Source organism: Papaver somniferum, chromosome 11, assembly GCF_003573695.1.
Source record: "Papaver somniferum cultivar HN1 chromosome 11, ASM357369v1, whole genome shotgun sequence".
NCBI classification, from domain to species: domain Eukaryota; kingdom Viridiplantae; phylum Streptophyta; class Magnoliopsida; order Ranunculales; family Papaveraceae; genus Papaver; species Papaver somniferum.
Window position 1 is genome coordinate 138,003,878 of NC_039368.1, and position 14,840 is coordinate 138,018,717.

Consider the following 14,840-nt stretch of genomic DNA (forward strand, 5'->3'; position numbering starts at 1 on the left):
TCTATTACTCCACTTATTTATGGTATAGGTCATCTAATTAGGGACGTAGGTATTATTAACTTCAAAAAAAAAATAAAAAGAAAATGAGGGATGTTTCACATGCTTGATAAAACGGATTAGAATGTGGCCATGTTAAACAACTTGTTTGTAAGGCTGAGTCTAATGGTCTCCAAGATCTAAGATTAGGACTATTGAAGTGTCGTTTTTATAGACATTGTTTGCTTGATTTACACGTACGCCATTAGGAATGGCGTATCTAAAAAACACCATACGGCGGCGTTTTATCACTACTTTATAGAAAATAAAATATCAATATCATATACGCCGTTGGATTCATAGTCTTATTGGAGATCTAAAGGTTGGTACTGATACGCCATTTCAAATGGCATCTTTACTTTCAATATTGAATTTTCACTAAACTTGGTCCTTGGTCCTTGAAATTTGATGACAACCCAAAAAAGTTGAATCTTGTGTCTCCATTAGTGCTAGCCTAAGAGCATAGCCGATCAAATATGCTGATCTAAAAAATCCTCTTAATAGGGCTACACATCAACAGGTCGTCTTGGTTTGTGGCCATAACCGCTCACCGAGCCGATATGGTGGTTTTCAAAGCAGAAACCGGCACCAAGCCAACCATCTATCTGTTCGGTTTTAACCCTGTTCGGTACGTGTGGCATAATAGTAAATTAAAGAGCATAAGCTTTTCCAGCAATTATTTCATTTTTCCTGGAAAGTTTTCCTGCAATTTTCCTGCCCACACTACACCAAATTTGATAACTATTTTAAGTTCTTTTACTGCTGACATAATCACATAAACAAGAAATATACTTCAAAGTTCAAGTTTCCTAACAATACGTAAACATCAAAAGTTTAAACAAAGTAAAATACTGTTCAAAGCTCGACAGAAAAAAAGTAAAAACCAGCACTTCCATAGTTCCATTCCATCTCAAGTCTGCGCCAAGAGACGAACTTCAACAGTCAAGGATCAACAAGAAATAAACTTCAATTAGAACAACTCAAACATTCAAATTAAAGAAAATAAGAACATTCTAGAATCTCATAACCAACATCAAATACTTAACAGATACATAATCACAAAACTACCGGATACTACCATTGTAGTGTACAAGATGCTAGTAAATTACCAAGTCAGGAAAGATAATCTAATTTGATTCCTTCGGTCAAATCAAAGATGATATTTTCAATTGCTCTGCTGAAACTAGAGCTATAAGTTCAGTCAAAACAAAATATGAATCCAATCAACAACACAACAATATGAGGTATAAGTAAAAGAGCAAGAAACCAGAAATCCAAAAGCTTTACAGGTCACAACCCATATCCAAACTACCGAACACATGTATTACTTTACATTATTTCAAGCAAAATAAATAATTTGTTCTGAAAGTTAAGATCTTAGTAAGCAATTTGCATGCAAAAGAAGCAATATGTTCTAATTATGTAGACACTTATAGTTTACACTTAATTGCAGTTAGTTTATTACATGCTAAAGAAACAATTTGCATTTAGAAACGACGAAGTTCTACTTTTCCGGGACATGTTTACACTTTAAGATGCTAGAAAATGGACAGTGGTATGAACTCTAGTTTACTGACAACTAAAGGCAGATAGTTGACAAAACAAAAGATACTGTTCACTGACTTTTAGTAATTTCTAGATTTTCAACAATTATTCAACCATGTTGATATCATGCGGCACCTTATACATCTTGGTAGCATTTCCATTGTCAAAGATTGCAATAGAAAACTTACCATCTACAAACATATATATCCAGCAAGAGAAGATCATACAAACATATATATCACCATATTCAGAAAGGTTCTCTTAGTATACCTAAACAAAGTTTGTACTCTACAATCAGGGAAAAACATGATCAATCAAATTTAATACACATTCGACATTTCATACAAAGATTTAAAGGAAAACAAATTTATTTATTTTTTTGAAAATCATTTTAACTCAGCTCATTTACTGGTTCATTTGTATCTTGAATATAAACAATGAATAAGAAGAAGGTGGTGGTTGTGATGGACAGATGGAGTGGTTGAAAGTGAGACCATGATGAGTCTCTGTGTCACTGTGTGCAGAAGAAAAAGGAGTAGCAGTCCAAATGAGAAAGAGTGAAAGACTGATAGAAGTTCTGTTAGAAAGAAAAGGTAAGGGAACTCAAAAACCTAAAATTTAGGTTATGTTACATGGTTTTCAGCATGTGAGTACAAACCAACCTGAAACAGAGTAATGTCCATTTTTTGAAACTGACACCGTGACTATACTAATGGGATTTTGGACTATAAATTATGCGGAGTTTTGGCAAGTTCCATGTCAGAACTCATTGCTCCACGCTCTCTCGGTGGAGCAATTTTCTTTTTCTTTTAGAATTAAACAACTGCTTTAGATAGGAAAAATAAAAGCATACTTCAGATATAATCATAGCAGAACACAAACCATTGCTATCCATTGATTATTATAAGATTGAACCATGGGTGCAGCAATGCAGCAACACTTCCATCATTTCTGACCGTGTAAGATTGTCCTGCAACTCTGGTAGATTCGCAACAAGTTCTAAAATCCTTGCATTCACACTATCCAGCTCTTTCTGCAGTTCATTCAAATGCCCATCAATCAGTTGGCGGTCATGCTTGAGTTCACGAATCTGCTGTTGGATGGAAGGTTGCTCATTGTTTGGTTCCAGATGAGCTGGTGCTTCATTCGCTTCTCTGTGTACCGCTCTATAATTCCTTGAAACTGCTATCAACTTCAATTTGGGGTTCACCTTGGTAAAGCGGGGATTGCTGTAATAAGGTGTATCAAAGACCTTCTTAAAATTCTGGAAAAATAAGAACATCAGGTCAAGGGAAAAGAGATTCATGGAATGAAGCCTAATAGAGTTAGTAGCATCCACTGTAATTTAAAAGGCAAAACCATGTTCAAACAATTCTGACTTCAAGTAAAAGCTTGGAACAATATGTTATCCAGTCAAGTCACATCCAATTTTCTTTTAACAGGACAAATTTCCGGCATGGAAATGTCTCTCTCAAGGTTGCCCTAAATTCAAACTCCATGAACAAAAATTGGTTCCAAATTGTTAAGGATAGAGACTCATCTGCTGAAGACTCTCAACCAAAACAGCTAGCATACCGTGTATGAAGGAAGGACCGAGTATTTTGCATCTGCTTTTAGATTAGTCTTACGGTTCTTTAGTTAGAATTAAAATAGCATCTGTTGCTTTTGAATAGGTTGAACAGTTGTAACAACCATTGTATTCTCTCGTATAAATAACAAGTCGACTCCGCAGTTTTAAGTGTGGAAGTCATTCCTCCAAATATCATGTTCTAAGTCAAATAAATAAAAACTGTAAGAAAAAGAAGGCTTTAAAAGACAGATTCAAACATTCATATACTTACATAAAGATATAATTTACATCTAAAAGCCTTATAAGTTGCACCGAGGGCGAGGGATGTCTTCTCTTCGTTCTTGAACCATTCTTCAAACTTTTTCAGTTTATCTTTCGATTTAAAAATAATCCCTCGGGCACTAGCAATTTCACAGAATTCATTTTCCTTGGATACAAATTCATAGAGTTTTTTTGACGAATTGATGTGATTTCTTCTGTTTATAGGTCAACTCCAAATTCCGCTCAATTTCTTCTTCTTCGACATTAGAATCTGCACCTAGATCTCCATCATAAACAAATTGATTCGCCTCACTTTGTTATAGATCTTGGCTTGAAATAATGAATGATCTTTTGGGTACCGAGGGATCGGAGAAATCCATTGCGGTGAAGGAAAAAGATAGAGATAGGTTACATAAGTATTACTTCAGTCCCTAGGGCTCCTATGGCGTGCCATTTCCCTTGGCTATAGGAAAATGGATTTCGGGCCAATCACATTGTGATGTTGTGCCATCCCTTTATTATACTGTACAGAAACCGAGTTTTCGCGTAAATATTAAATGGAAACTCTTATATTATCATCGGACTAAAGCTAGTTAGTCATATTGTACTATTGGATAATAACTGTAACTCGGTAACCGAATTGTATACGCATTCAGACAACTATGAAATGCTGTCTAAGAAAATGGAGAAATGATTTTCCATTCATTATCGTCGGTGATAGTCACTCTTATACATGACCCATGACGGGTTTATATAGATTGTCATGCATGAACTTAATCTACTGTAGCTTGCCACTTAGGATGCTACGTGTTTTCATGATGTACACCTCCATAAGGATTATACATTCTATCTTTATCTTGTAAGGAACCTCAAACTCGTCAACGCTATTAGACTAGTCAAGAATCGATTAAGTCGCTAATGATTCGATTAGTTAATATAATTTTAATTATTAAATATTAATCAAGCAACGATCTAGATACGAAATTAGTATCTTTATATAGGTCTCAAAAAGTTGTGCAATATGGACTATTTGAAGGTGTCATCCAAATACCGGACGAAGAAACTATCATAAGAGTTGTACGAGGGGAAAATTTTAGTCTTTCCGCGGTTTAGCCGCCTGGCTGCCCTTATCGTTGGACGGATGCTTTAGCAGTTTATTTGGCCTTATCACCAAAGCCATGCGTAAGAGAAAATCAATTTCTCTTTCCTTTTTATTTCATCTTCTCTGTTCTTCCTCTCCTTCTCTTTCTGTCGATCTCAATTCGAAGAGTTTAGTTGTTATCGTGTGAGAATCGCTTAGGAACTTGTCAGCAAGATGAATCGAAGGTGAAGATGTTGATTCCGTGGTCGAATTAGATCGGAGGAGAAGAACTGGTTGCTGCTGTAATTCAAAGTTAGAGTTTTAAGATTGAATTCGAGTTCTTAGGTAAATTGATAGGATAATTGAGTTTCTGATAGATGAAGAATAAAGAGGTTATCGGTTAATTGATGAAGTGGTGTTGATTTGATTAAGGTTTGGGGAGTTAGGGTTTCTGTTCTTCCCAAAAATGGTTTTAGGATTTCAGTAGAATTGGATTAGGGGAAAGGCAATTCAGTGGATGATGATATTTGGGTAAGACTCTAATTTTGTTTAAGTTTGATATTTGAGTTTAATTTGTATAGATTATTGAATTACTGTTCTTGTGAATTGAAATTGTTTTGAGTTGAGTTTAGAATAGAGTTGGGACTGTTTGGTAGGATTATGTTAGATCACATGGAGGAAGGAAAGATGATGTCATTAATGATTTTGTAATGAAGCTTAGAACATGATGCTGAGAGTGTTACAGGGAAGATGCAGATGTGATTAAAGTAACATGAATTGAAGGAGTTATGACTGTGATTGTAGTTTAGGTTTGTATTGGGTTATATGGAACACTAGTGAATGGTGGAAGTCTGGGAAATGATTCTGGTGGTGTTGTGTTGACGAGTACTTAGTTTAAGTTTGTTGAGTTGCAATGAAGGGTGATGCAGCTACAGATCAATTGCAGGTGTGAGTCGTGAATATGCAGTGGTGGTGTTGTTGATTCTGCAGTTATAGCAATTGAGATGGAAGAGATTAAGGCTTGAAGATGCAGGGTTGCCAATAGTGGAGTCTAGATGATTGAGTTAGGGGATGTATGGACTTTGGCAGGTGAAAAGAAATGGGAATTAGGGATGGTGTTGTTAAACTGGTGGAGGTGCAGATGTTTTGTAGGTACAGATGAAAAGTAGATTGGAGTAGTTGGTGAATGCAATGAGGAACTCATGGCGTTTCTGAAGATTTCAGTTCATGAGGGTGGTGTTGATATATTGAAAGTGGTAGTTTACAAATGAAGCTATGATGTGTATGGAGTGAACTGGTACTGCAGGTGAAGTTGTTGAATGTGAAGATGAGATTGGTGGTAATATCACTGAGGAGATGAGTTCTGTAACATGTTTGAATGTGGAGTTGAAGTTTGAGTGTTTACTTTATAGCCTAGATAGTTATCCAGTATAAGGTTGAGAAGAGTATGAATGAAGTGTAGGAGTTGTTGGTGGTTGATAGTAAAAGTTACAGGCCCTGCAGATGAGAATGTTTGTGCAGTGGAATTGGTAGATGTTGTAGTGGTAGATTTGGCTTGTGTTTGTGTTACAGGGGTTGGGTGTTTGTATTTCTATAATTTTACTTCTTGATTGTGCATTAGAAGTTTGGCCTGTGTAAGGGCCTTGATTTGTATAATTTGAATCAGTCTTGTTGACTGAGTTGTCTCACTGAATTCTTGTTTAACTCAGTGGACCTTGACCAGTTGAATGTTGACCAGCTTTGACTAGTTAGAATAGTTTGATTTGACCTTGACCCTGGACTTTGGATGTTGACTGTTATTAGACCTTTTTGATCAGATGGAGACTGTTACTGACCGTTAGTTGACCCGATTGGACGGGACCTTAGATTAACGGGCCGGTTTAGTGGACTTGGGCTTAGAGCTAGTGTTCCTATTTAATGAATTGGACCATTTATGGTCCGAGTTAGCCTTTGTAGATATTTATAAGACTTAGCTAATGGACTATAGAACCAACCTAATTGAATTAGTAAACCTTTAGGTATGTTAAAGATAAATAATGAGTAAGTGTAGAACCATAAATGGGCTTAGAACCATTAGATAGTTTATTTAACTTATGACTAGAGACTTGTTGTGAACCTTGTGTGAGCCTTTTGGCTAATCTCTTGAGTTCTTGTGTGATTAACAGTTACTCTTTATTAACACCGATCGATTCGAACGATGAACCGGTGGATTGAGGATCTCAAGGTAGGAGAGGCTTGTCATCATTTCAGGTGGGAACTCTGAAACCTTCTTGTAATCATTAAGTTCCTTTTCTTATGCGAGCATGATGAGTCATTACTTCTTATGAGCATATTTGTGTGTAAATGATTGGGTATGTTGTGTAATATGCGTTTTGTGGATTCTCCAAATGTTATATCTATTTTTATACTTATTATAGCCCAGATGAGTCAATATCGTTATATAGGGGAATATTACCTTTTACAATTTCTTGTGAGAATCCATTCGTTTGCATATTATGCTTGATTGCAAAACCTTCGGGACTTATGATGATAGATTCTTGAATCATGGTGTGGATGGGCACATCGTGTGGATGGGCTATTATTGGAGTCTGGAGTTATTCTGCTTTCGCTTTCTCCAATGAGTTTGGCGAGGTCTGAGTGACATATTTTAGTTGTTCTTGTTTCACTTTTGTAGATTCATCCGGTGGTGGTCTTTCACGGATATTGCCACTATGGACACAATATCTGAGGAAGTGGAACTAGAATAACATTCTTTCATGAATGATATATGATACGATGCTTGTTATTTGTTGAATGAATAATTTGATGTGTGTTTGAGTGAAATCCCCGCGAGGAGTGACTTTGGTCTCCCCACAACTCCTTGCTAAGTCTTATAGCCCAGATGAGGCAATATATAGCACGGGAAGTGCATATAATAACTATCTAGCGCGTAAAGCGAAATATTACTTTTTATTTTATAATCTAATTTATGTCGTTAAGACCCAGATGAGGAAATATTATATCGAGGTATTTGGGGAAATCATTCTTATGTATATTATGCACGATGACATGTTTTATTACTGTTCTTTAGAACTGCAAAGCATATTAGTGATTACTTGAAAGTTATATGTTTCCATTGGGCACCCCTTTGGGATGATGTGCTCACTCGTTCCCACTTCAGTTTTTAGTTTCACGAAGGAATGGTGCACGTGAAGATATTCGTTTTCTTAGCTTAAAGTTTTTTAACGAACTGAAGATGTTTGTTTATCTTTTATGTATGTATTCTTTCTTTCTTTGTAAAACAACACATTATTTTATTCATATCACTTGAGAAACTTTCAGTTGTACAATATCAGAGTACATGGGTTTGTTTTGGGATTAGTTTATGTAACTGACATTCTTAAGATCCTTAATCTAGTTTAGATGCTTCAATTAGTTTATAATCTTATTAGCTAAACAGGTGATTAGATTGGGGCGTCACATATCTGTTGTAGTAAGTAGTAATATGTCTTTGCCAACTTTACTTGTTGCCCAAATGATGGGCCACCCATAATGACGTGTTATAAAACACTCCCTCTTGGACCACCATTTTGAGTTGTTGTCTCGTTAAAATCTTACCAGAAATATTTGGTAGGATAAAAACTGGTCGAGGTAAATAGAGTACAACTCTTAAAAATGTTAGAGTGATGATGATGCCTCAAATTTTCTCCTCTTTTCAAAGCTGCGCCAGGAAAGCCATTTAGGACAAAACATGAGCGCTGGAAGCTCACACAATATGGTCGATGCAACTTGTTGGGCTTCTTGTAGAACTTATCAGGAAAACCCATGTTCAGTAAAAAAACCTGACTTAAGAGTAAAGTGTGATAATCCGATCACTGATTCTGCCAAAAATTCTATGGATACCCATCTATTTAGATGATGCTCACCGTTCTAAGTTGTTATCTCATTAAAAACCTCGTTAGGAAAATCCAGAGGGACAAAACCTGATCGTAGGAAAACATGTGTTCTCAGGACGATGATGAACCCGCGGATGTTTCCTCGTTAAAACGTTTCCTGGGAAAACCCAAAGGGACAAAAACCAGGATGATGGAAAAAAAGTACAACATTTCGAACCGCGGATAACAGTGGACTCGCATGCCTTATTAAAACCTTGACAAGGAAAGCCCAGTGGGATAAAACCTTGACTAAGGAAAAAGAGTACGCTACGTAATGTCCAACATTCCAAACATCCATAGTATTTTGTGGATTTACTCCCCCTGATTGATAACCGCCTCAGTTGATCATTATGTTCGGTAGTATTGCATATAGATTAAGAACCATCTTCTAATGGCTTCTTCCGCTTCTTTTACTCAAGAAAACTTGGTCTGATCTTCCCTTGCGCAATTCCTTAACGATCTTCTGATTGTACCAGCCTTTTGTTCTCGACTAGATTTGTTCTAAATGATCATGACAGATCGGAGGAATAACAAGTATCCTCTACTATCAGACCACTAACTAGGAGAATGTTTAGCTGCATTAACAAACCTGCTGAAAAATCAAAACTTAAACAGTCTGATTAGCTTTTCTCTGTGGGATACATCCAGCGATCTTTCATGCAAAATATCAAGCTTAATGGTACTACGAAGATGAAGGAATGTTCTTCGGACCAAATATCTCGATATTGGTGCCGGGTAGAACCAGACTTACATGTTCACTGCAAACCCAATATCAGGTATTAACATATTTCAGCTAATGTACCATTACCACAAAGTGATACATCCCCTTTGAGATGTGAACCGATCAATCTTAAACATAAGATCTAATGACTGCAATCATGTTATCTTGTCCATTTAAACAGGTCTAAAACTTCAAGGTTGACAAAATTAATGGACTTCTAGCTACAATGTTCAGATTGCAATCTTTTTTTACCGAGATTCTCATCTCGAACTTCTGCTTTAAGTAGTTTTGTGCTTTGGAGAACTCTTCAGAAGTTCCAATAAATTAGATGTTGTATTCATCAAATCTAGTAGATGAAAAATACATGGGCATAGAAGATGGTTCACATATTCCAGGATAATGATATTCACTTAGACGTTTGACCACTCTCTTCCTTATTGAGCAAATGCATGTGACATGGTAATTCTACTGATAGGTGGAAACCTTCAGGAATTTATATGCAGTTATATGCATTTCATACAGATTCGCAATAACCACATCCTCTAGATGCATGTCGAGTCCTTAAAAGGCTTCCAGACAAATACCAATGAGGTAGTTGCATCCATAACAGGGAATATGTTACTTTGTAATCCATCTCAGGTTTCTGTGAAAGACTTTGTGCCATTTGTTGACTTTGCTTTTCTCACTATGCACACCCACCTGTAGCCACTAGGGGTTACATTATTGGATGTCGGTACTACAAAACACCCACATGTGGCTAAGAGTAGCTCACATTATCGAGCGTTCTGGTTATAGTACCAAAAACCATGCATTTTATGAGAAACTATTATTCTTCCTGAATCTCTCCTTTCCTGTTTAACCAATCATTCCTTTGATGACATTCTTATAGAGAGTGGTGTTAGAGCATAGCTCGGCCAACCTCGCATGCGTTGCTATATCAAGCATGTTTGTCAATGTTAGTGATCAAAACTACAAGTCTTGATTTTTAGCCTATTAGCTAAGTCTCGGACTAGGATAGGAAAAGCGTAGTTGAGCTCAAGGACTTCATGGCGATTCAACGACAACGACGAAGATCTACACAAGGAACCGTGGAACTTCATCAACAAAAAGGTATGTGAAGACTTGAACTTATATATCACTCAAAAGTCTATCTATTCTATCTCATACTTCTTATGAGACAAAAGTCGTATGCTATATAGACTAGATCATGCACACTTGATATTCCGATCTGAGTATTCATTGCTTATCTTATACTCGAAATCATGTGTTGCTAAAGCGTTTCGCTTTGATCAAGTTTTATCTTCACCTAGTGACGAAAGTCATGAAAAGTTTCAATTACTATTTGACAATTGATCTGGCGTGAATCGGTCTGTGAATAACGGCTACATAGCATCCTCTGAGAATGTCTCAATAGTTGGAATGAGAGTTTAGATTACATAACCATGTATTCCTTGAACCGAAGTTTTTCAAACTTGTTGATCAAGAGTAATCGGGAGGATTGTGGAATTGGCTTGCCAAGTACGCGAACCCAGTCCGCAGACTCAGTCCGCGAACTGACGGAAGTTCTCGACCGAGAATTTCTGCTGGGATTTCCAAAACTCGTTTGTGTGCTAAGTCCGCGAACTGGCGGAAGTTCTCGACCGAGAATTTCTGCTGAGTTTGGAAAACTCAACCGATTAACTTAAGTCTGCGAACTTGTTTGTGAGCTTAAGAGGTTATGATCTAAAGATGTGCTCTGAACATGAAACATTAATTATTAAGGAATGCTTTATGCAAACCGTGGCTATAATTTTCATGAGCCGATTTTGTGAATCGAATCATCTTTGTTTCAATTATGTCTTGTGTAGTTACATAAGATCTCATAGCAATTAAACAACTCTCTAACTAGTTTATTTGAGTCAATTGGACTAGTTATGGTGAAGAAGAACTAGGTTAATATGAAATGCTCATATGGTTGACCTTTTGGGTTATCATGTTGAACCAATATACACGTACTCGTTTGGGCATGGTTTTCACGAACCCAGCAAACGTGTACCCAAGTGTGTGTGACAAGCAAGGTCTTTCGATCTAACGGTTGAGAGATATTGGCTTGAATCTAAATCAGGTTTTCATCTAACGGTGAATATGGATTGCTTTGTAACTAAGGCAAAACCCTGATTTGAAGGCTATATATAGGAGACATCTAGCTTGAGCAAAAACTTAATCACCACACGTCTGTGTGATACTAGTGCGCTCGCTAGAGTCGATCTCCATTAACCTTTGATTTTCTTCTCTAAAATCATGTTAACGACTTAAAGACTTCATTGGGATTGTGAAGTAAGACCGATACTACTTTTATCGTAGTTGTGTGATATGATATTGCATCTTCTATCGTACGAGTACAATCTTTGATTGGCTTGAGATCGTGAGAGTTCTCCGATAGGAAAGATATAGAAGTCACACACATCTTCGTCTCACTGTTTGTGATTCCTCGATAATCCTCTTGTGTAGTCAGGAAGGATTATTAAGAGGTGATTGATTAATCTAGGTTGTTCTTCGGGAATATAAGACCGGATTATCAATTGGTTCCTGTTACCTTGATTTTATTTCTAAAGACGGAATAAAACCTAGGGTTTATCTGTGGGAGACAGATTTATCCTTTTGATAGAATTTTCTGTGTGAGACAGATTTGTTTATTGTCAAGTCTGTGACTTTGGGTTACATCAACTCTTAGTTGTGGGTGAGATCATCTAAGGGAATCAAGTACGCAGTGTCCTGCTGAGATCAGAGGCGTAGGAGTACAGTTGTACCTTGTATCAGTGGGATATTGATAGGGGTTCAACTATAGTCCAGTCCGAAGTTAGTTTGCAGTAGTCTAGTGTCTATAACGGCTTAATACAGTGTGTATTCAATCTGGACTAGGTCCCGGGGTTTTTCTGCATTTTCGGTTTCCTCATTAACAAAACTTCTGGTGTCTGTGTTATTTATTTTTCGCATTATATTTTATATAATTGAAATAATACAGGTTGTGCGTTAAGATCATCAACTTCTCTAATCCAACCTTTGGTTGTTGATTGTAGTTGATTGATCCTTGGATATTGGTCTTTGGTACCGTCCAAGTTATCTCTTTTTAATCGAGACTCGCTGGTTGCTTGAGTAAGATTAAATCGAGAGATTGATATATAAACTCTTTGATATATCTTTTTATTGATTGAGTCTGACTGTCTAGTTGATTCTCATAAAAAGTATATTGGAGTTTGGTCATACTGATTGCTAAGCGAAATATTGGGTGGTGTTGTTAGACCCCCGCTTTTTCAATTGGTATTAGAGCAGGCAAACACGTTTAAGACCTTATCAGTCTGTGTTTGTAGCGATCTGACTCTATGGACGAGGTGCTATCTCTATTAACATTCCACCAGTCTTCGATGGCTCAAATTACTTGTGGTGGAAAATTGATATGCGAGATTTTCTTCAATCGCGTGATTTTGAATCATGGGTATATGTTTTCAATGGCTATAATGCACATGTTCTTGCAGCTGGAGATGGAACTGTTCCCAAGGATATTAGTGATTATAATGCTTCCGAGATTCTTGCTGCAAAGCAGAATTCTGAAGGGTTAAATGCTATCATACATGCCATTTCCCCAAGTCTTCAACACCACGTGTCTACTTGCACTAGTTCTAAAGATGCTTGGGATATCTTAGAAACCGTATTTGAAGGTAACTCCAGTGAAAAGGAAGCTAGGCTTCAAAACTTTAATTCCGATTGGGAAAACCTTCGTATGGCAGATGAAGAAACATTTGATGAGTTTAATCACAAAGTGTCTGAAATTGTTAATGCATCTTTTGCATTGGGTAAGACTATTCCTGAAAAGGACATTGTGATGAAAATTCTCAGATCGCTGCCATCTAGATTAGAGTCTAAGAAGCATGCCATCGTTGAGGGGAATAACCTCGATAATCTTTCCAGAAACACTTTGTTTGGGAAGCTAAAAATCTTTGACCATGAGCATACATCCAAAGTCGGTAAGGATGTTGCCTTTAAAGCACAGAAGAGCACTAAATTACTTGCCAAAGGTAAAAGTGTTCATGTCTCTGAGGATGATCAGTTTGAGGATGATTTTTCGAATGAAGATCTTGACAAATCAGTCTGCTTGATCACAAGAAAGTTTAGGGATATTCTGAAGAAGAGAAGTAAACGATTTTCAAGAGACAAAGCTAGGTCGTCAGACAAATCTCACGGTCGCGTACCTTCTAAAAACAGGGACGCTGACGAGGCTGATAACGAGGACGTGCCTCAGTGCTTTAAGTGTAAGGGTTTTGGCCATTTTGCTAACGAATGACCAAATCGTAGAAAATACACTGGGAACAAAGGTCTAGCTGTAACACTTGATGAAATGTCTGAAACCTATGATTCCGATAAAGATAAGAAATCAAGTGTAGGGCTCCTTGGTGAAAACATCGATTTTGATACTTGTAGCAATACATATATCAACCTCAATGGGTTCAGAGAAGAAGGAAACCCAATCAAACTGGAAGATTCGATTGATTCATCCTATGGAAACTCTGATCGTGATGTTTCAGGATCTACTATGTGTTTAGTTGCTGTCGCACCACATATACCTGAATATTATCCAAGATTGACGTGCTCGTTTTGTTCGATGAAGGGACACGAACTATCAAGATGTTACAAATACAAGCATCAAATGAGGCACGCTAACAAACTTCAACGAAGAGCAGATCGATTAGCAAGAAAGTTCGAACTTTCTCAGAAGACCGCCAAGGTATGTAGGATCTTATCTTCATCAAAGAAGTTGGTTTACAGGGATAGAGTAAGACCATTTGAAAAGAAGGTATGGTCAAATCGTTTTCATAGACAGAAGCCTGAAGATTCATCTCTTGAGGAAAGTGGTGGACAAATTGTTGTTCACCACATCACAAATTAATTGTGTTGTGTTTCATATCTTGTCTCATGTGCCTGATCGAAAGAGACAAGATGGCAAACGTTCAGTCTTGTAGAAAAATTTTTCTTTAGGGTTGTTGTTTTTTTGTCTATCAAATAAAAGAAAGGGTTATTATCGACAATTATACTCTTTATAGGGTTTAGAGTTGAACGACCATGAACCTGTTTATAGGTTTCAAACCCTACATTCCTTTTTCATTCTTGATATCCTTTTTATCTCTAGACCTAATGAGATTGTGAATTCCATCCACAAAAAATCAGTTGGTTATAACTGTTCTCAAATCTTGTATATGGAGATGAAAGATGTCAACATGATTGTTAAGCCATCAATCAAGGAAAAAGAAAAATCTCCTGTAACTCCGTCTCTAAAAAGAAAAAGGAGGAATACAAGAAAACCAAAGGCGGTGCCTTCTAACTCTCAGAAGTTTTCCGATGTTCTTGATGAGTTGAAAGAAGTAAGAAAGGAGATTCGTGAAATAAAGGCTTTTGTGTCAAAGTCCTTAGAAATTCAGAGAGACCTGGTACGACATAGTCATCCAAGACAGTTCGTTGATATAAACTCCTATCTTCGTGAACCGTACGTTCCAATGGTTTTTGACAACAAGGAGTTCGGGAATGATGCTGAATTTCTCAAAGGCATTGTCGCCTAGGATGTCTTCTTTTTGGATTAGATGGAAGAATAACTAGTGCATTGAATAGCGAAGATTGTGACTACACATACCTATTTTGTTTTCATCTTCTTATGTTTATTTTTTAGTTTTATTGTTTTAA

The 14,840-nt window shown here is 36.9% G+C and overlaps 1 protein-coding gene and 1 long non-coding RNA gene across 2 annotated transcripts; one reads left to right on the forward strand and one right to left on the reverse strand.

The window, feature by feature from the left end:
* Positions 1-756: 756 nt before the first annotated feature.
* On the reverse strand, positions 757-4,177 carry LOC113325310. Its single transcript, XM_026573508.1, has 3 exons — positions 4,146-4,177; positions 3,423-3,627; positions 757-2,845 (listed from the first exon to the last, which is right to left on the reverse strand). Exons 1-3 carry the CDS (start codon positions 4,175-4,177, stop codon positions 2,483-2,485), a joined length of 600 nt encoding a protein of 199 aa, XP_026429293.1. The 3' UTR covers positions 757-2,482.
* Positions 4,178-4,614: 437 nt separating this feature from the next.
* Positions 4,615-7,807, forward strand: LOC113321468. Its single transcript, XR_003346679.1, has 2 exons — positions 4,615-5,024; positions 6,659-7,807. It is a non-coding gene; the product is annotated as an uncharacterized LOC113321468 (long non-coding RNA).
* The last annotated feature ends 7,033 nt before the right edge of the window (positions 7,808-14,840 follow it).

Coding starts and splice junctions, on each gene's coding strand:
- LOC113325310 (XM_026573508.1), bottom strand. CDS start 4,177: ATGACAATCTATATAAACCCGTCATGGGTCAT. Junction 3,628..4,145: donor ATAAACCCGTCATGGGTCAT/GTATAAGAGTGA, acceptor ACCTATAAACAG/AAGAAATCACATCAATTCGT. Junction 2,846..3,422: donor GATGTAAATTATATCTTTAT/GTAAGTATATGA, acceptor TTATTTTTCCAG/AATTTTAAGAAGGTCTTTGA.